The sequence below is a fragment of the Anomaloglossus baeobatrachus genome, chromosome 8 (assembly GCF_048569485.1).
Source record: "Anomaloglossus baeobatrachus isolate aAnoBae1 chromosome 8, aAnoBae1.hap1, whole genome shotgun sequence".
Lineage (NCBI taxonomy): Eukaryota > Metazoa > Chordata > Amphibia > Anura > Aromobatidae > Anomaloglossus > Anomaloglossus baeobatrachus.
Window position 1 is genome coordinate 254,315,322 of NC_134360.1, and position 21,847 is coordinate 254,337,168.

The following is a 21,847-nucleotide window of genomic DNA, read 5'->3' on the forward strand; positions in this document are numbered from 1 at the left end:
GCGACCAAACAGTGCAATGTATATAGTACAAGCATATCTATAAGTGCACTTCTGCACTAGTGGGGTTAGCACCACAGGTGCTGCTTAACGCCTGTTGCAGCGATTGTGTGACTATCAGAATGCCAGGGTCTTCCACACTTGTCTCTGTATCGTACAGAAACTGACACTAATGGCTGCCGGCGTCCTTGTAGAGAAGGAAGCCGTGGGCGTGCCTGAGAAAGTGCGGGAATCCGGTTTCACAGTGCACACAGTGAGAGGGGTGGAGTATGCAAAACATACTCCAGCTCTCAGCGCTGCTGTGCTATGCAGCGTCACGCCCCTACCCTGACTGTCAGGCCTGTGGGCGGTAACGAAGGGAGACTAGGCCCAGAAGCCGGGGACTCGAGTTAATAAGCGCGGCCGGCATATCAGTGCTGGCCGGCGCGGAAGTCCCCGGCGCACCACAAATCCCAGCGGCGCCTTAAATAAAAGTGGCAGCGGCGGTTAGCGCAGTAGTCACCCAATACACTAACACACCCAGCAACGCTGTGGTGTGCGATGGCACTAGTGCGGACAGCGCCGCTGTCCCTGGCGCACTAACACACCCAGCAGTGCTGCCGTGTGTCTGCGCGGTCCCCACAGGGACACAGAGTACCTCCATGTAGCAGGGCCATGTCCCTGAAGATACTCCGCTCCATGTCCAGCAGATACCAGGGGCTGTGGATGGAGCACGGTCTCAGTGCCTGGAGACCGATAGAATCCCACTTCACCCAGAGCCCTGTAAAAAGGGATGGGGAAGGAAGCAGCATGTGGGCTCCAGCCTCCGTACCCGCAATGGGTACCTCAACCTTAACAAACACCTCCGACATGAAGAGGGGTGAGAAGGGAGCATGCTGGGAGCCCTGTATGGGCCCTCTTTTCTTCCATCCGACATAGTCAGCAGCTGCTGCTGACTAAACAGTGGAGCTATGCGTGGATGTGTTGCCTCCTTCGCACAAAGCACAAAACTGGTGAGCCAGTGATCCCACTGGGGGTGTATAGCCAGAAGGGGAGGGGCCTTACACTTTTAAGTGTAATACTTTGTGTGGCCTCCGGAGGCAATAGCTATACACCCAATTGTCTGGGTCTCCCAATTAGGAGCGAAAAAGAAAAGAGGGTAAGGAGATATCCTGATTGAGATGAAAGGGGGATACCACCTTAGGGAGAAAATCCGGAACCGGACGCAGAACCACCTTGTCCTGGTGAAAAACCAGGAAAGGGGCTTTGCATGACAGCGCTGCTAGCTCAGACACTCTCCGAAGTGAAGTGACTGCTACTAGAAAAACCACTTTCTGCGAAAGTCGTGAGAGGGAAATATCCCTCATTGGCTCGAATGGTGGTTTCTGAAGAGCCATCAGCACCCTGTTCAGATCCCAGGGTTCTAACGGCCGCTTGTAAGGAGGAACGATGTGACAAACCCCCTGCAGGAACGTGCGTACCTGTGGAAGTCTGGCTAGGCGCTTCTGGAAAAACACAGAGAGCGCTGAGACTTGTCCCTTAAGGGAGCTGAGCGACAAACCCTTTTCCAGTCCAGATTGAAGGAAGGACAGAAAAGTGGGCAAGGCAAAAGGCCAGGGAGAAAAACCCTGAGCAGAGCACCACGACAGGAAAATTTTCCACGTCCTGTGGTAGATCTTGGCGGACGTTGGTTTCCTAGCCTGTCTCATAGTGGCAATGACGTCTTGAGATAACCCTGAAGACGCTAGGATCCAGGACTCAATGGCCACACAGTCAGGTTGAGGGCCGCAGAATTCAGATGGAAAAACGGCCCTTGAGATAGCAAGTCTGGTCGGTCTGGTAGTGCCCACGGTTGGCCGACCGTGAGATGCCACAGATCCGGGTACCACGACCGCCTCGGCCAGTCTGGAGCGACGAGGATGACGCGGCGGCAGTCGGCCCTGATCTTGCGTAACACTCTGGGCAACAGTGCCAGCGGAGGAAACACATAAGGGAGCTGAAACTGCGACCAATCCTGAACTAAGGCGTCTGCCGCCAGAGCTCTGGGATCTTGAGACCGTGCCATGAACACCGGTACCTTGTTGTTGTGCCGGGACGCCATGAGGTCGACGTCCGGCACCCCCCAGCGGCAACAGATCTCCTGAAACACGTCCGGGTGAAGGGACCATTCCCCTGCGTCCATGCCCTGGCGACTGAGATAGTCTGCTTCCCAGTTTTCCACGCCTGGAATGTGAACTGCAGAGATGGTGGAGGCCGTGGCTTCCACCCACATCAAAATCCGCCGGACTTCCTGGAAGGCTTGCCGACTGCGTGTGCCGCCTTGGTGATTGATGTATGCCACCGCTGTGGAATTGTCCGACTGAATTCTGATCTGCTTGCCTTCCAGCCACTGCTGGAACGCCTTCAGGGCAAGATACACTGCCCGTATTTCCAGAACATTGATCTGAAGCGAGGACTCTTGCTGGGTCCACGTACCCTGAGCCCTGTGGTGGAGAAAAACCGCTCCCCACCCTGACAGACTCGCGTCCGTCGTGACCACCTCCCAGGATGGGGGTAGGAAGGATTTCCCCTTCGATAATGAAGTGGGAAGAAGCTACCACCGAAGGGAAGCTTTGGTCGCCTGAGAGAGGGAGATGTTCCTGTCGAGGGACGTCGGCTTCCTGTCCCATTTGCGTAGGATGTCCCATTGAAGTGGACGCAGGTGAAACTGCGCGAACGGAACTGCCTCCATTGCTGCCACCATCTTCCCCAGGAAGTGCATGAGGCGCCTCAAGGGGTGTGACTGGCCTTGAAGGAGAGATTGTACCCCTGTCTGTAGTGACCGCTGCTTGATCAGTGGAAGCTTCACTATCGCTGAGAGGGTATGAAACTCCATGCCAAGATATGTCAGCGATTGGGCCGGTGTCAGATTTGACTTTGGAAAATTGATGATCCACCCGAAACTCTGGAGAGTCTCCAGGGTAGTGTCGAGGCTGTGTTGGCATGCCTCTAGAGAGGGTGCCTTGATCAACAGATCGTCCAAGTACGGGATCACCGAGTGACCCTCAGAGTGGAGGACCGCTACTACAGTAGCCATCACCTTGGTGAAAACCCGTGGGGCTGTTGCCAGGCCGAACGGCAGTGCCACGAACTGCAGGTGTTCGTTTTCTATGGCGAAGCGCAAGAAGCGCTGGTGCTCTGGAGCAATCGGTACGTGGAGATATGCATCCTTGATATCGATCGATGCAAGGAAATCTCCTTGGGACATTGAGGCGATGACGGAGCGGAGGGATTCCATCTGGAACCGCCTGGTCTTTACGTGTTTGTTGAGAAGTTTCAGGTCCAGGACAGGACGGAAAGACCCGTCCTTCTTTGGGACCACAAACAAGTTGGAGTAAAAACCGTGACCCTGTTGCTGAATAGGAACAGGGACCACCACTCCTTCTGCCTTCAGAGTGCCCAGCGCCTGCAGAAGAGCCTCGGCTCGCTCGGGAGGCGGGGATGACCTGAAGAATCGAGTCGGGGGACGAGAGGTGAACTCTATCTTGTAACCGTGAGACAGAATGTCTCTCACCCAACGGTCTTTTACCCGTGGCAGCCAGGTGTCGCAAAAGCGGGAGAGCCTGCCACCGACCGAAGATGCGGAGTGGGGAGGCCGAAAGTCATGAGGAAGCCGCTTTGGTAGCGGCACCTCCGGTGGCCTTTTTAGGACGTGACTTAGACCGCCATGCATCAGAGTTCCTTTGATCTTTCTGAGGCCTTGTGGACGAGGAGAATTGGGACCTGCCCGCGCCCCGAAAGGACCGAAAACTCGACTGCCCCCTCCTCTGTTGGGGTATTTTCGGTTTGGGCTGGGGTAAGGATGTATCCTTTCCCTTGGTTTGTTTGATGATTTCATCCAAACGCTCGCCAAACAATCGGTTGGCAGAAATTGGCAAACTGGTTAAGCGCTTTTTGGAAACAGAATCTGCCTTCCATTCCCGTAGCCACAAGGCCCTGCGGAGTACCACCGAATTGGCGGCTGCAACCGCCGTACGGCTCGCAGAGTCCAGAACAGCATTAATAGCGTAAGACGCAAATGCCGAAGTCTGTGTGGTTATGGACGCCACCTGTGGCGCGGACGTGCGTGTGGCTGCGTCGATTTGCGCTTGACCTGCTGAGATAGCTTGCAGCGCCCATACGGCTGCGAATGCTGGGGCAAAAGAAGCGCCGATAGCTTCATAGATGGATTTCAACCAGAGCTCCATCTGCCTGTCAGTGGCATCTTTGAGTGAAGCCCCGTCTTCCACTGCAAGTATGGATCTAGCTGCCAGTCTGGAGATTGGAGGATCCACTTTGGGACACTGAGCCCAACTTTTGACCACGTCAGGGGGAAAGGGATAACGTGTATCCTTAAGGCGCTTAGAAAAACGCTTATCTGGACAAGCATGGTGATTCTGGACTGCCTCTCTGAAATCAGAGTGGTCCAGAAACATACTCGGTGTACGCTTGGGAAACCTGAAACGGAATTTCTCCTGCTGTGAAGCTGACTCCTCCGCCGGAGGAGCTGAGGGAGAAATATCCAACATACGATTGATGGACGCAATAAGGTCGTTCACTATGGCGTCCCCGTCCGGAGTATCAAGATTGAGAGCGGCCTCAGGATCAGAATCCTGATCAGCTGTCTCCGCATCATCAACTAGAGATTCCCCCCGCTGAGACCCTGAACAATATGAGGATGTCAAGGGAATTGTCAAGCGAGCTCGCTTAGTCGGTCTGGGGCCGGGGTCTGTGTCAGAACCCTCAGCCTGGGATCCATGAGATACCCCGGGAGGACATTGTTGGTCCAACTGAGGTGGGCCAGGGGACAAAGATTCAACAGAGTCCCTGTGCTGAGATACCGGCCTGGACTGCAAGGCTTCTAGTATCTTAGCCATAGTCTCAGAGAGTTTTGCAAACTCTGTCCCCGTCACCTGAACAGTGTTAGCAGGTGGCTCCCCCTGGGCCCCCCCTAGCAGAGGCTCTGGCTGAGTAAGTGCCACAGGGGCCGAACAGTGCACACAATGAGGGTCAGTGGAACCTGCCGGTAGCGGGGTCATACATGCGGCGCAGGCAGCATAATAAGCCTGTGTTTTGGCACCCCTGCCTTTTGTGGGCGCCATGCTATTATCTTCCCTGAGTAACACAATAGGCTATATAGCCAGAAATCAACTGTGCACCATACAGTGTAAAATATGTATACCATAAACATATAATGTTACACTACTGCACAATGGGGCTAGCACCACAGGTGCTGCTTACCACCCGCTTAAAGCGGTTGTGAGGCCACCAGAGTCCCTGCCTGAGTCTCCCAGACTTTGTCCCCCTCTGTAGCGTCCAAGGAGCTGACAGGAATGGCTGCCGGCGTCCTGAGGAGAGGAGGGAGCCGTGGGCGTGACCCAGAAAGAGCGGGAACTGGTGCCCGCACTGTGCACAGTGAGAGGGGTGGAGTATGCAAAGCATGCTCCAGCCCTTAGTGCTGCTCGTTCTGTGCAGCGTCCCGCCCTTCCCCTGCCTGTCAGGGCTGTGGGCGGGAGGAAAGGAAACTAGGCCGCAAAAAAGCCGGGGACTCTAGTAATAAACGCGGCTGCCGTAAAAGCGCGGCCGGCGCGAAAGTCCCCGGCGCACTACAAGTCCCAGCCGCGCCGCAGTGTTTCCCTGGCAGAGGCGGTTAGTGCGGCAGTCCCTATACATAAACACACTCAGCAGCGCTGAGTGTGTAATGGCACATATTAACCCGGTCAGCGCCGCGGTCCCCGGTGCACTAGCACACCCAGCAAAGCTGGAGTGTTGCTGTGCGCGGTCCCCACGGGGACACAGAGTACCTCCAAGATGCAGGGCCATGTCCCTGAACGATACCCGGCTCCTATCCAGCAGTCTCCCAGGAGTTGTGGATGAAGCACGGTCTCAGTGCCTGGAGACCGATAGGATCCCACTTCACCAGAGCCCTGAGGGGGATGGGGAAGGAAAGCAGCATGTGGGCTCCAGCCTCCGTACCCGCAATGGATACCTCAACCTTAACAACACCGCCGACAAGAGTGGGGTGAGAAGGGAGCATGCTGGGGGCCCTATATGGGCCCACTTTTCTTCCATCCGACATGGTCAGCAGCTGCTGCTGACCAATCTATGGAGCTGTGCGTGCGTGTCTGACCTCCTTCGCACAAAGCAAAAAACTGAGGAGCCCGTGGGAGCACGGGGGGTGTATAGGCAGAAGGGGAGGGGCTTAACACTTTTAAGTGTAATACTTTGTGCGGCCTCCGGAGGCATAGCCTATACACCCAATTGTCTGGGTCTCCCAATGGAGCGACAAAGAAAACATGACTGACTGTGAGGCCACGTGTGCACGATGACTGTTTGGCGAGTTTTCTTTTTCTATTTAAGCCAAAACTATTGGAAAAAAAAAAATGTGCAGAAGAGGTGACGTGTTTCTATAAAATATGTCCTCTGCTCGTTTTAGCTTACAAAAACAGAGGTGAAAAACCTCACCAAATAGTCAGCGTGTGCACGTGGCCTAATGGTGATAAAACCACAGCAAAAATGTCATTTTTTTGCCCTAGATATGATCTCCTCTGATTTTCTTATGAACCAAGTCATTTTAGGTCCATTTCACACCAATTTGTTCTGTGTTTGCCCAAAAATAAGACAGGGTCTTCTATTATTTTTCGCTCTGAAAGATGCTCTAGGGCTTATTTTCAGGGGATGTCCTATATTTTCCCATGAACAACAATCCACATTTATTCTACCTTCAACCAATAATCAACATTTATTGAATTATAATCTTGTCCTCACGATCTGGAATATGAACGTTTTGTGTTCCTCCTATTACTGTGTCAGATGCACATTCTCTTATCTGATTGGCTATTCTCGCGGTGCAGAACCGTCCTATAGTGGTGGGGACAGACCATATTTACAAAGGTTTAAATTACCCGATTACATTTATTATTCCCTATGTACTGCTAAGTTTCCCCTCAAAAGAAAGCAGACACCCCCCTAAATTAATTGCACTTATCAGACCCCAAACAATTAGAGTTGGCAGGTGAATGGGCTCTCACATCCAAATCTGCGCACTGTCAGGTCCCCTGCGCTCTACAGCAATGGCTCCCCCTGGTGACTGGAAGTGGTATCACTCACATGGAGTGTTACTGGTACCCGATCTGCTTGTGAGAGCTGCAGAGCAATGTGACTAGAACAGTGAGGGACCTGACAGCGACGCAGATCTGTGTGTGAGAGCCCATCCACCATTGGCACTTGCCTACTGTAATTGTTCGGGGTCTGGTGAGTGCTTTCTTTTGGGGGTGTCTGATTTCTTTGATGAAAAATCTTGCTGTATTCGTTAACATTTTTAGCTGCTTGGACACTTCCTTATGAACCACTACTAGGGCTTATGTCTGGAGTAGGGCTTATATTTTAAGCATATGTAAAAAAGCTCCATTAATCCTACTAGGGCTTATTTTCATGGTAGGTTTTACTTTCAGGGAAGTGAATTTACATTTATTTATTTTTTATTTTAACTTGGCCAAAAACAAGAGTGGATGCTGCACAGAAGATAATCCAAATCGAACAGAAAAAATGTCGGGTAAGCATTATTATTATTATTTATTTATTTATAGAGCACCATTAAAGGGAACCTGTCACCACTTTTTTTGGCTATAAGCTGCAGCCACCACCACAGGGTTCTTATATACAGTATTCTAACATGCTGTATATAAGAGCCAGGCCGCTGTGACTACATAAAAAACACTTTATAATACTTACCTAACGGTCTCGATGCGGTGGAATTGGGTCACGTAGGCGTCTCCGTTGTCCGGTGCCGCCTCTTTCGGCCATCTTCGTCCTCCTCCTTCTGAAGCCGCGGTGCATGACGCGTCCTACGTCATCCACACTCGCCGGCATTCAGGTCCTGAGCAGATCAAAGTATTGTAGTGCACCTGCGCAGGACCGGCGAGTGTGTATGACGTAGACGCATCATGCACCCAGACTTCAAAAGAAGGAGGACGAAGATGGCCCAAAGATGCGGCGCTGGCACCGGACAACGGAGACGCCTCTGTAACCCAATTCCACCGCAGCGCGACTGTCAGGTAAGTATTATAAAGTGTTTTTTATGTAGTCACAGTGGCCTGGGCTCTTATATACAGCATGTTAGAACGCTTTATATAAGAGCCCTGTGGTGGTGGCCGCAGCTTATAGCCAAAAAAAGTGATGACAGGTTACCTTTAATTCCATGGTGCTGTACATGAGAGGGGGTTACATACAGAATACATATACAAGTTACAATAGACAGACTGGTACAGAGGGAAGAGGACCCTGCCCTTATGAGCTTACATTCTATAGGATTTTGGGGAGGAGACAATAGGTGGGGTGTTGATTGGGTGGTGGTCCGCACGGTGGCGAGGCGGCGGCTCCGCACGGTGGAGAGGCGGCAGTGGCTCTGCACAGTGGCGATGCAGCAGCAGCTCTGCACAGTGGCGAGGCGGCAGCGGCTCTGCACAGTGGCGAGGCGGCAGCGGCTCTGCACAGTGGCGAGGCGGCAGCGGCTCTGCACAGTGGCGAGGCGGCAGCGGCTCTGCACAGTGGCGAGGCGGCAGCGGCTCTGCACAGTGGCGAGGCGGCAGCGGCTCTGCACAGTGGCGAGGCGGCAGCGGCTCTGCACAGTAGCGAGGCGGCAGCGGCTCTGCACAGTGGCGAGGCGGCAGCGGCTCTGCACAGTGGCAAGGCGGCAGCGGCTCTGCACAGTGGCGAGGCGGCAGCGGCTCTGCACAGTGGCGAGGCGGCAGCGGCTCTGCACAGTAGCGAGGGGGCAGCGGCTCTGAACAGTGGCGAGGCGGCAGCGGCTCTGCACAGTGGCGAGGCGGCAGCGGCTCTGCACAGTGGCGAGGCGGCAGCGGCTCTGCACAGTGGCGAGGCGGCAGCGGCTCTGCACAGTGGCGAGGCGGCAGCGGCTCTGCACAGTGGCGAGGCGGCAGCGGCTCTGCACAGTGGCGAGGCAGTAGCTGTGGTGGTGGTGATGCAGTGAGGTCATTGTAGATTATAGGCAATTCTGAACAGATGGGTTTTCAGGTTCCGTTTGAAGCTTGCGAGTGTAGCAGATAGTCTGATGTGTTGAGGCAGCGAGTTCCAGAAGACTGGGGATGCTCGGGTGAAGTCTTGGAGGCGGTTGCGTGAGGAGCGAATGAGAGAGGAGGAGAGAAGGAGATCTTGGGAGGATCAGAGATTGCGTTTTGGGGTGTAGCGAGAGATTAGTTCAGAGATATACGGAGGAGACAGATTATGCACAGCTTTGTAAGTCAGTGTTAGTAGTTTGACTTGGGATATGGTGGAGTATTGGGAGCCAATGGAGGGATTTGCAGAGAGGAGAAGCGGGGTGGTATTGAGGAGAGGGGTAGATCAGTCGGGCAGCAGAATTAAGGATGGACTGGAGAGGGGCGAGCGTGTTAGCAGGGAGACCACAGAGGAGGCTGTTGCAGTAGTCGAGGCAGGAGATGATGAGGGCATGCGCTAGCATTTTTGTAGATTGAGGATTGAGGAAGGGACGGATTCTGGAAATATTTTTGAGTTGAAGGCGGCAGGAAGTGGTGAGGGCTTGGATGTGTGGTATGAAGGACAAGGCAGAGTCGAGGGTCACTCCGAGGCACCGAACTTTGGATACTGGGGAGAGCGTGATGTTATTTATTGTAATAGATCAGGTAGAGAGTGTAGGGGAGACGGAGGAAAGATGATCAGTTCAGTACAAGTACAAGCTTTGTATCAAAATACCTTGGAAAGTTCAGTGAAGTCGGCGAATCCACTGGTAAATGTCTCATTTCCAAACACCGAAGCGAAAGGGTCGTCATTTCCTGATGATGCAGAATTAGGAGAATGCGGTCATCTCATAAGGTCACATTATGTAAATGTATATTTCGGTCACATTCTTAAGCTCTAGAGTAACTTTTAAGCATTCACTGAATGGATTGGAAATGTAGAAACCAGCTTCATTTTTTTTTCGTGTCCAGTAAGAATTTCCATAGATCTTGATGGTCACCAATATCGGATTTGTGGGGGTCTTATTCTTGGTGACCTGGACAATCGGATAATTAAAGGGGCTGTGATACTCCCCTACACTGTACATCTTGTAGTGCCTGTACCCGTTCACTTGGGCAGGACTAAGCAGCTGCCACATCAGCGGCACATCCACTACAAAGTGTGCAGAGCCGTCTGCATTTAACCATGAAAGGCAAGCTGATTAGATCCGCTGTTTAGAGGGGGTGCGGGGTATTGGCCCCCACAAATGTGATATGGATGGACAAAAAAAACCCCCCTATTTTAAGGTCCCTTAAAACCAATTTAAAAGTATAGCGGTTATTACAAAACGTTTTTATATTTTTTATGGGTTGCAAAATGCTACAAATCGGTGGCAGTCCAAATCTGGAGCGCCCCCACCCCACTGACCGCCTAAAACATTGCTCTGAATTGCAAAGCTCCTCCAGGAGTGCACACATAGATTGGTTCACTGGCTCAATAACAACTCTATGTAAGCTCTCTAAAAATCAGGTAAGGTACCCGTAGACTTACTGTACTTTAGAGCCCGGACACTGCTCTGTGGGCTCTCATGCGGGAATTCTGCACTTCCAGTGTCATGTTTTGAGCGATCATTGGCCGTCCCAGGAGCCGGACCATCATGAATCAGCAACACTTTGTAGCCCATAGAATATATTTTTTGTAAATGATAGTTACCCTTTAACCTTACCTGCCTGGCTCGGGTGATTTATCCTTGTCAGGTACAGACTAAATACAAGAAAATATCACCACTAATCAGTAATACAAGGGAACGCCAACTTCAGTGATTACTTACCAGTTTCGGTGCTTGCTGGCACAAATGTACCCCCCGGAGCGAAAGGGTCATTGGTCTTCAAAGCTTCGCTCTATAATAAAATAACAGATGACGGTGCTCAGGAGAGAAGATTGCAAGATAAAATGAGGATTATTGCAAATGAGGGAATGTGAAGACTACACCTATATCAAAAAGAATCAGTTTAGATCAAAAAGCCGCAACAAAATAACAGGAACTATGCCCTAGTCTGGTGCGACCGCCGCAGATGTGGACTTTTCTACAAAGCTTGCATGACGACTTACATCATTTGCATAACACCCCGGCTGCCCGAGCCATAGGGAAGTGCGCATTTACCGCACATAGTATTGCAAAGAAAGCCATTGTATGGGATTTAAAATAAGCTTTTCAAGACCAGTGCACAGTAGATTCAGAAAGAGCAGTATACTAATTTATCTGTGATAACACCGCCACATACCGAGGCCAGAGTGCTGTCAGACGGGGCTGAAAAAGGGTCCGCTTTGAAAGATGTGAACGGATCATCGGTTGAAGAAGAGAAAGGATCGGCTTTGGAGGAGGAGAAGGGGTCAGGTTTCGATGACATGAAAGGATCCTCTTTTTCTACTTTTGAAGATGAGAAAGGATCCGATGTTTCGGCTTTTGCAGATGGGAATGGATCTGCTGAAGGCTGTTTGAAGAACATATCAGACGCAAAAGGATCGGCGTCTTTAAATGGATCTCCCCCAAACGGATCTGCAAAGAAAAACAGCGACAGGTCACACGGCGGCGGTCTGTGGACTAAAAGGTGTAATATATGGTGCACTCAGAAATAAGCGCACGCCTGAGCGCGACACGTAACACTGCCGGGGTTTACAGTGTGCGGCACAGTTTATTATCTGCAGAATATTAACACTCACGACAATCCATGCTTTTTTTTTTTTTAGATAGTATTTATTATGGAACAACAAAAAATGACAAAACAGGTCTAAAAATAATACAAACATACTAATCGCGAATATGGGAACATCAATCCTACTAATGTTCACATATTTGTGATTAGGATATTTCAGGTATCTTTTTTCATTACTTTTAGACCTGCTTTGTGATTGGGGACATGATGACTGGGATTAAAAAAAAAAAAAAAAAAAATCAAAAGCAATGCAACATTTACATGAGTTTTTCATGACTAGATTTATTTTAGCCCATAGTTTCTAAGGGTGAAAATCACTGGCCTTTGCTCACACGCTGCAGCGGTGACATCAAAACTACAGCCCATGTGATCATTACAGTCAGGCACTGGGCTCAGTGGTTCTGTTGCTGTAGATCGCACAAGCCCTGTGATTGGCTGCAGCGGTCATGTCCACTGTAGTTGTGATGTCACCGCTGCAGCCTTCAAACAACCACTTTGAGCAGCAGTGGATGAGCCGGCGGTGGACCCGGGCCAATGAAAAGACATCAATTTATCCTTTTTAACCCCCTTGAAGACCATGGAAAAAAATATATTAATGGAAAAGTCGTTCAACATGTAATTGATTAATTTCAAGGTTATACCCACATAAGTAGTGATTGATATCTACCAATAACATTAACACATTGACAACGCACCTGATTTATCAAATGGATCATCCTTAAAGGGATCATCTGCAAGAATAAGTAAAAGATTTTTTTTTATTGTTTTTTCAGACCTTCTATAGTGCTGCAATTCATCTTTTTACGTGGAGTGGGAAGATCTCAATAAATATGCTGATTGGTCATTATTATATGTATCTATCATACATGATTAAAAACTTAAAAAAAACAAAGAAGGAAATAATATGAACATACACCTGCTGTAACTAAATAGAAGTATAAAGCATAGAAATAAACATAGGGGACTTGATAAACACTATTTTGATTAAAAAAGCGTAAAACCATCCCACCGCCACAAGGTGTACCCAATCGGGACAGTATCTACACTCTCTAATATTAAAACTTCACCATGTGTCAGCAGACATCAATCTGATCAATCTGAAGAAGGGTAAGGAGTGGCCGGGTCCTGACCAGACACAGCCATGGGAGGCACCGGATGAAATGTAATGCCCGGCTCACTGGGCATTATATGCATAATGCTTCTATGTAGTTACACCAGGGTATATGTTCATATTATTTTCTTCTTTGTTTTTTTATGTCTTATGGTCAGTGTGAACATGAGCTTAGGCTGCTTTCACTTATCCGGTTTTTGCAGTGCGGCACAATACGGCGCTTTGCAGAAAAAACGCAATCGTTTTTTTTGCCGACGGTTGCGTTTTTCCGCATAGACTTGCATTAGCGCCGTATTGTGCCGCATGGCCTTGCGTGCGCTCGGTTTTTGCCGGATGCGGCATATTTAGCCCATGCAGCGGCCGGATGGATCGTTGCCTGGCATTTTTTTTGTGCGATGAAAAACCGCGTCCTGCAGCAAAAACCGCATGCGGTTTTTTGCACTGCGCATGCTCAGTATCAAGCCGCATCCGTTAAAAAATGGATGGTCTGCATGTAAAAACTTATGCAACGGATCAGTTTTTTTCATCGCATCCATTGCATAGGTTTTTGAGCTGGATTGAGTTGCACTGCAAAAACCGGAGGTGTGAAAGCAGCGTAACAGGATATATGTGCACCAACTCATATTCCAGCTCACTTTTTTGTATGATTAAAAACTTGTAGTTCTCAGTTTAGATACTGATTAAAATGTGAGGCCCTCAAAAAAAAAAAAAAAAAAAAGTAGGATTTTTGTGTACTCACCGTAAAATCTCTTTCTCTGAGTCTTCATTGGGGGACACAGGACCATGGGTTATGCTGCTGTCACTAGGAGGCTGACACTAAGTAAACATAAAAAAGTTAGCTCCTCCCTAGCAGCATACACCCCGAGCCGGAGGCGGGCTCAGATCAGTTGGTGCACAAGCAGTAGGAGGAGTACCAGAATCACCATACATAAACACAAGTTGTAACTAAAACAATGCAGCCGTGCAAACAAGAGGTCTATGAACATAAGACCACTGAAAAAATAGCAGGCAAATGCAATTGAATCAACCAAAAAACCAAGCAGGGTGGGTGCTGTGTCCCCCAATGAAGACTCAGAGAAAGAGATTTTACGGTGAGTACACAAAAATCCTACTTTCTCTATCGTTTCATTGGGGGACACAGGACCATGGGACGTCCAAAAGCAGTCCCTGGGTGGGAATACCGAAAAACCCGCAGAGGCAGACAACAACAACCTCCCTCGGCGGGCTTGCACTATAATTGAATACTGCCACCCTATTACAGGTGCGCAACTGCTGCCTGCAAGACCTTTCTCCCAAAAATAGCATCTGCCGATGCTTGGGTGTGAACGTGGTAGAACCTAGTAAAGGTGTGCAGGCTAGACCAGGTGGCGGCCTTGCAGACCTGGTCGGCCGACGCCTGATGCCTAATCGCCCAAGAGGCGCCCACTGCGCGGGTAGAGTGCGCCTTTACCCCCCGCGGCGGAGACTTGTCCCGAATCCGGTAGGCCTCTGATATGGCGGAACGGATCCATCTGGCAATTGTGGCCTTGGATGCCGATTCACCCTTCTTGGGACCAGAAGGGAGAACAAACAGACCATCTGACTTACGGAACGGCGCGGTCCTGGAGACATAAATTCTAAGTGCACGCACTAGGTCCAGGGTGTGCAAGGACCTCTCCAAGCTGTGAGAGGGGCCAGGACAGAAGGATGGAAGGATGATTTCCTCGTTAAGATGGAACGGGGAGACCACCTTTGGGAGAAAAGCGGGATCTGGCCGGAGAACCGCTTTGTCCTGGTGAAAAATCAAAAAGGGGGAACGACAAGAGAGAGCTGCCAGCTCTGACGTCCTGCGAATAGAAGTGATGGCAACAAGAAACACCACCTTCCAAGACAGGTGAGACAGGGAAGATTCTCGCAAGGGCTCGAATGGGGAGCCCTGAAGTGACCCTAGGACTAGATTAAGGTCCCACGGTTCTAGAGGCCGACGGTACGGCGGTGCCAGGTGGGCTACTCCCTGGATGAAGGTCTTAACCTGTGAACGAGCGGCCAGTGGCTTCTGAAACAGGATTGATAACGCCGATATCTGGCCCTTTAGTGTTGCGAGCGAGAGACCCGCATCTAGGCCTGACTGCAAGAATGCCAACAGGGAAGGAAGGGAGAAGGCGAGAGGAGAAGAAATATTCTGCTCTTCACACCACCTGAAGAAAACTTTCCACGTGCGGTGGTAAATCTTTGATGAAGATGGCTTCCTGGCCCTAATCATTGTCTGAATCACTCTTGAGGAAAAACCAGCCTTAGCTAGAACCCAGGATTCAATGGCCAGGCCGTCAAATTTAGGACCTGTGAGTTCTGATGGAAGAGAGGCCCCTGCTGCAGGAGATCTGGATGGTCTGGAAGGCGCCACGGAGCGTCTGCGAGGAGCTGAGTTAGTTCCGCGAACCATGCTCGCCTGGGCCAGTCCGGAGCCACTAGGATGACCGGTATCCCTTCCGCCTTGATCTTCTTGAGGACCCTCGGAATTAGAGGGAGCGGAGGGAATATGTACGGGAGACTGAACTGGCTCCATGACAGGGTGAGGGCGTCGACTCCTAAAGCCAAGCGGTCGCGGCACCGCGCTACAAAGTGCGGAACTTGACGGTTGAACCGGGAGGCCATTAGGTCCACGTCCGGAACTCCCCATCTGTCGCAGATCTGGTTGAAGACTTCCCGGTTGAGGGACCATTCTCCGGAGGCGAGGCCTTCCCTGCTGAGGAAGTCCGCCGCCCAATTGTCCACGCCTGGGATGTGTACCGCTGAGATCAGGGAGTGATGACACTCGGCCCAGTGCAATATCTTCTTGACTTCTCGCATCGCCCCGACACTTCTTGTGCCTCCTTGGTGGTTGATGTACGCCACCGCCGTCGCATTGTCCGACTGGATCCTGACCGGGCAACCCTGTACTAGGTGCCGAAACTGCTGCAAGGCTAGCCGGATGGCTCTTATCTCCAAAATGTTGATCTGGAGACAACTCTCTCTCGGTGACCATCGGCCCTGCGCTGTGTGATGTCGAAACACTGCTCCCCAGCCCTGGAGACTGGCGTCGGTGGTCACTATCTTCCAGTGGAGCGGGAGGAAAGACCTCCCTGATGCGAGGTTGCGCTGATTGAGCCACCAACGGAGGGAGTTGCGGGTCTCCGGCGAAAGATGAAACCTGCGGTCCAGAGAAAAGGGAGATCTGTCCCACTTCTTCAGCAAGGCCAGCTGGAGGGGCCGGAGATGGAACTGTGCAAAGGGTACCGCTTCCATCGCCGCCACCATACGACCGAGGACTCGCATGCCGAACCTGATGGACACTTGGCGCTGACGCCGAAGAGCGCGGAGTCCTCGTTGTAGGGAGGAGATCTTCTCCTGTGTGAGGAAAACTCGCCCTTGGATGGTATCGAGTACCATGCCTAAAAAGGTGATCCGACGGGCCGGGATCAGAGAGGACTTCTTCCGATTTATCAGCCACCCTAACCGTGAAAGGGTGTCGATCGTGACCTGAACCCCGAGACGACAGTCCTCGAAAGAAGAGCCCTTTATCAACATATCGTCCAAGTACGGGATGACCATGACACCCCTGGCATGCAGGACGGACATGGCAGCAGCCATGATCTTCGTAAAGACCCTGGGTGCGGATGCGAGGCCGAAGGGAAGAGCTGTGAACTGGAAGTGATCTTCCGCTATCGCAAAACGGAGGAACTGATGGTGAGAGGTGGCTATCGGGACGTGAAGATAGGCGTCTTGAATATCCAGCGATGCCAGGAATTCGCCTACCTCCATGGACGCGATGACGGACCGGAGTGACTCCATTCGAAACGGCCGAGGTCTCACCGACCTGTTCAGAAGCTTTAGGTCGAGGACGGGACGGACAGAGCCGTCCTTTTTGGGGACCACGAAAAGGTTGGAATAGAACCCCTTGAAACGCTCTGCGGGAGGGACTGGTACCACGACTCCGGTTCGGAGGAGGGAGTCTATGGAGTGAAAGAACGCGCGAGCCCGCGCGGTAGACTCGGGAGGGCGAGATAGGAAAAAACGTCTCGGTGGCTTTGCCTCGAATTCTATTTTGTAGCCTGATGTGATGATCTCTCTGACCCAGGCATCGGCGGTCAGGGGGATCCACACATGCTGAAAACGAGACAGGCGCCCTCCCACAAGTCTGGCGCTGCTGCGCGCCGACCGCGAGTCACTTGGAGGAACGACGGCGGTAACCAGAAGAGGATCTCGTGGACTGGCGGGGGCGTGAACGCCAGGCGGGATTGGTCTTGAATGACGGGGTCTTCCTGTCTCTCGGAGGAGAGCGGCTTTTCCGCGGCTGGGGATTGGAGCTGAAGCTGCGAAAGGACCGGAAACGAGCGGTGGAGCGCCGATTCTGGAAGCGCTTGGGGCGCAATTGGGGGAGAGATGTACTCTTTCCTCCCGTTGCATCGGAGATCAGCTGGTCCAGCCTATCTCCGAAGAGACGCTCCCCTAGGAAGGGCAGGGAAGTTAGTGACTTCTTAGAGGCCGCATCCGCGTTCCAGGAGCGGAGCCAAAGGGCTCGACGGATGGCCACATTGTTGCTGGCGGCCTGGGTCGCGCAACTTGCAGACGCCAGGGCTGCATTGAGCAAGTACTCACCCGCGAGGGAAATCTGCGAGGCGATGGGAACCAGGTCCGGATTGGCAGGAATGGCGCGGAGACCGCCGCGTAGCGTGTCCGCCCAGGACATCAGGGCCTTCGCCACCCAAACCGAGGCGAAGGCCGGAGAGAGGGATGAGCCCGCTGCCTCGAAGGCGGAACGGGCCAACCTGTCAATAGTACGGTCCGTAGGATCTTTGAGAGACGTACCGTTAGTGAGTGGAAGGACTGTGTGAGAAGACAGGCGGGAGACTGGGGGGTCAACCACAGGGGAACCTGCCCAATCCTTTCGAAGACCCTCAGGAAAGGGATAATGCAAATCGATGGACTTACCACTGGTAAATACCCTGTCCGGCTGTTGCCTGTGGCTGCGCAGTAACTCAGCGAATTCTGGATGTCCGCTGAATGTGTTCTGGGCCCGCTTCACCCGCTTAAAGGAGACCTGGGTGCTCTGGGAGGAGACTGGGTCCACCTGTACCTTCAAGGTCTGGTTTACTGCTTCTATCAGGCTATTTACCATGTGCCGAATATCGGCCGCCTGCTCTGAGTCCTGTAGGGGTACCGCATCGGAATCATCCTCGGAGCAGTCAGAAGCCTCCCTGGAGGACTGACGGTCTGGACCTGGGGATGAAGGTGAAACCTGGGAAGAGTCTGAGGACGAGACCCGGCGGGTCCGTTTCTGAGCAGCAGAGGAGGACCCTGCAACGGGGCTCACCTGCTCCGGGGGCAATTGCGCCGGGTCTGCGGGAATCTGGGCGAGCGTCGGCAGCAGGCGTAGAGCTTGCGCGATGGTCCGAGAAGCCTCAGAGAGGGAATCTACGGACTGGGACAGGGACGCTAGCCAGTCGGGGGGGGGCGGGACGCAGGGCCCTGCAGCATATGGCGCTGTGGCGTCTGCGGTATCAGAAGCGTCGGCCGCGGAGTCCTGCGGAGGCTGCGCGTCTGTAGAACAGACGGAGCATAGTGGGGCGTCCTGACCCTGGGAAAATTTGGAGCTGCAGGAGGAGCATGCAAAAAATAGTGCAAAGGGGGCCTGCTTGGATTGGGTGGGCTTAGCCTTAGGCATGGTGCACACAGGTACTCTCCATGGTGGCTGCTAGGAAGGAGACAGGAGAGGGTTAACTCGTCCCTAAACTCAGAGAATGCTACCTAGTGAGGGCTACTCCTTAGGAGCAGAGCTTACCCAGGTCCTGCGTGCTGCCCACCAGTCCAGAAGTGGAGTCCAGGAATGAGCTGGCCAGAAAACTCAGAACGCCGGCGTGCTGCAGCCTCAGGGGACCAGAGGCAGGCTAAAATGGAGAGGGGACGCTGGAGGAGGCTGGGGGAGGAGCAGGATTCCGGCGCGAAAAGTCTGGAGGATTCACAGCCCCCACCATCTGCCAGGAGGCAGAGCAGTGGGAGGTACAGAGGGAGACGACCGGCGGCCAATAGCGCTGCAGCGGGGGCGTGGCTAGGACGCAGGAGCGACCAGGCCGAAGCCGGGGACTAAATTTATGGAGGGGGCCGGGGGAAAGAGCAGGGAAGTCGGATCCTACCTGCAATCGGCGGCGCCGGCTCAGCGATGGATGCGGTGCAGGCAGAGCTCCCTGGCCCTGCCTGTGAACAGCGCTGCTCGTCCAGGAAGGCTCCGGGGGAGAGCGTGCTGAAGGCAGGGTAGTAGGCATCATGATGGGGGTAGACAGCCCCCTATCAGGAGAAGGCAGCGTGACAGGGCCCGATCTATCACAAACGCTGCTGAGGTTCCATCCCTGCTGTATTCCCCTGTACGCCCTTTGGGGTGATACCTCAGGGCGAATCAGGGGTGCCCACAAAACAACCTGCCCACACGCGCACCCCCGGGAGTGGTACCACGGGGACGGGCGGGGGAGAGGGCCCCGAAGTCTCAAGCCCCTGCGACCCTGGGGAGCGGTACCCACGGGGCTGCGGAGAATGAGTGAAGCGAATACCTGCAGAGAAGAAGACGACAGGTATGAGAGCGATGAGCGGCGCCGAAATAAAATAAAAAAAGCGCAAAAACATACATGGCTGAGGGGGGCCGAGACGGCCCACATCAGCCTCCTACGACACTAAGCTAAAAACTGATCTGAGCCCGCCTCCGGCTCGGGGTGTATGCTGCTAGGGAGGAGCTAACTTTTTTATGTTTACTTAGTGTCAGCCTCCTAGTGACAGCAGCATAACCCATGGTCCTGTGTCCCCCAATGAAACGATAGAGAAAAATCACTTACTTCCTACAAACGGGTCACTCTGGAAGAAGTCCAGGCCGGTCTCCGGCACGCACGGTGCGGCAGGGGCACTTTGCTGCACTTCAAAGGGATCCACATGGAACATAACTTCCTGAAAGCAGAAATTATTTGCAGGATTTAGGATTTTCTCCTGTGGGTAAGTTACATGTTGTGACGCCAGTGTTATTGAAAGTCTCGTAGTTGTTGAAATAAAAATGCTGCTGAAAATATGAAACGTTCCAGGGATCAAGTCAAAATGTACATTTTAATCCAGTCTTTGGATGAGCTTCCAGTAGCTGAAACTGGCGATTTCAGGCCCTGTGCGCACTAGAAAAAAGGGAATTTTGTTTACTTACCGTAAATTCCTTTTCTTCTAGCTCCTATTGGGAGACCCAGACAATTGGGTGTATAGCTTCTGCCTCCGGAGGCCACACAAAGTATTACACTTTAAAAAGTGTAACCCCTCCCCTCTGCCTATACACCCTCCCGTGCATCACGGGCTCCTCAGTTTTGGTGCAAAAGCAGGAAGGAGAAAACTTATAAATTGGTTTAAGGTAAATTCAATCCGAAGGATGTTCGGAGAACTGAAAACCATGAACCATAAGAACCAATCAACATGAACAACATGTGTACACAAAAAACAACAGCCCGAAGGGAACAGGACGGGTGCTGGGTCTCCCAATTGGAGCTAGAAGAAAAGGAATTTACGGTAAGTAAACAAAATTCCCTTCTTCTTTGTCGCTCCATTGGGAGACCCAGACAATTGGGACGTCCAAGAGCAGTCCCTGGGTGGGTAAAAGAATACCTCAATAAAAAGAGCCGAAAACGGCCCCCTCTTACAGGTGGGCAACCGCCGCCTGGAGGAATCGCCTACCTAGACTGGCATCTGCCGAAGCATAGGCATGCACCTGATAGTGTTTCGTGAAAGTGTGCAGACTAGACCACGTAGCTGCCTGACACACCTGCTGAGCCGTAGCCCGGTGCCGCAATGCCCAGGACGCACCTACAGCTCTGGTAGAATGGGCTTTCAGCCCTGAAGGAAGCGGAAGCCCAGAAGAACGGTAGGCCTCGAAAATCGGTTCCTTGATCCACCGAGCCAAGGTTGACCTGGAGGCCTGAGAGCCCTTACGCTGGCCAGCGACAAGGACAAAGAGCGCATCTGAACGGCGCCGTGCGAGACACGTAGAACCGGAGTGCTCTCACAAGATCCAAAGAGTGCAAATCCTTTTCACACTGGTGAATTGGATTAGGGCAAAAGGAAGGCAAGGAGATATCCTGATTGAGATGAAAAGGGGATACCACCTTAGGGAGAAATTCCGGGACAGGACGCACAACCACCTTATCCTGGTGAAACACCAGGAAGGGGGCTTTGCATGACAGCGCTGCAAGCTCAGACACTCTCCGAAGTGATGTGACCGCCAAAAGGAAGGCCACCTTCTGAGAAAGACGGGAAAGAGAAACATCCCGCAGCGGCTCAAAAGGCGGCTTTTGAAGAGCCATCAGAACCCTGTTAAGATCCCAAAAATCCAACAGACGTTTGTAAGGTGGGACCATGTGGCAAACCCCCTGCAGGAACGTGCGGACCTGCGGAAGCCTGGCTAGACGCTTTTGAAAAAACACGGAGAGCGCTGACACTTGGCCCTTGAGAGAGCCGAGGGACAAACCCTTGTCCATTCCAGATTGTAGGAATGAAAGAAATGTGGGTAAAGCAAACGGCCATGGAGGAAAACAGTTATCAGAGCACCAGGATAGCGTTCATGGCGTAGGACGAAAAAGCTGATGCCTGAGAGGTCAAGGAAGACACATGCGGAGCAGAATTCCGCGTGACAGCATTAATCTCAGTCAGACATGCCGAGATTGCTTGGAGAGCCCACACAGCCGCAAAGGCCGGGGCAAAAGACGCGCCCATGGCCTCATAAATAGACTTCACCAAGAGCTCTATCTGTCTGTAAGTGGCATCCTTCAGGGATGAGCCATCGGCAACAGACACAAAGGACCTAGCAGCCAATCTAGAGACTGGAGGATCCACCTTGGGTGAGTGCGCCCAGCCCTTAACGACCTCAGGTGAAAAGGGATAACGCGTGTCAGAGTGCCTTTTAGCAAAACGCTTGTCCGGGACCGCTCTGGGTTTCTGGACAGCGTCCCTGAAGTTAGAGTGATCAAAGAACGTATTGCGCGTACGTTTGGGGAATCGAAATTGGTGTTTCTCC

At 52.3% G+C, this 21,847-nt stretch overlaps 1 protein-coding gene across 1 annotated transcript in view; it reads right to left on the minus strand.

The window, feature by feature from the left end:
* Window positions 1-21,847, minus strand: part of EPS15 (epidermal growth factor receptor pathway substrate 15) — a 168,236-nt gene that overhangs the window by 16,385 nt on the left and 130,004 nt on the right. The window contains exons 18-22 of the mRNA XM_075320561.1: window positions 19,641-19,749; window positions 12,383-12,418; window positions 11,256-11,530; window positions 10,802-10,871; window positions 9,727-9,806 (exon numbers count right to left, since the gene is read on the minus strand). Of these exons, the coding sequence (XP_075176676.1) occupies window positions 9,727-9,806; window positions 10,802-10,871; window positions 11,256-11,530; window positions 12,383-12,418; window positions 19,641-19,749 (570 nt within the window). The remainder of the gene's footprint in view (window positions 1-9,726; window positions 9,807-10,801; window positions 10,872-11,255; window positions 11,531-12,382; window positions 12,419-19,640; window positions 19,750-21,847) is intronic.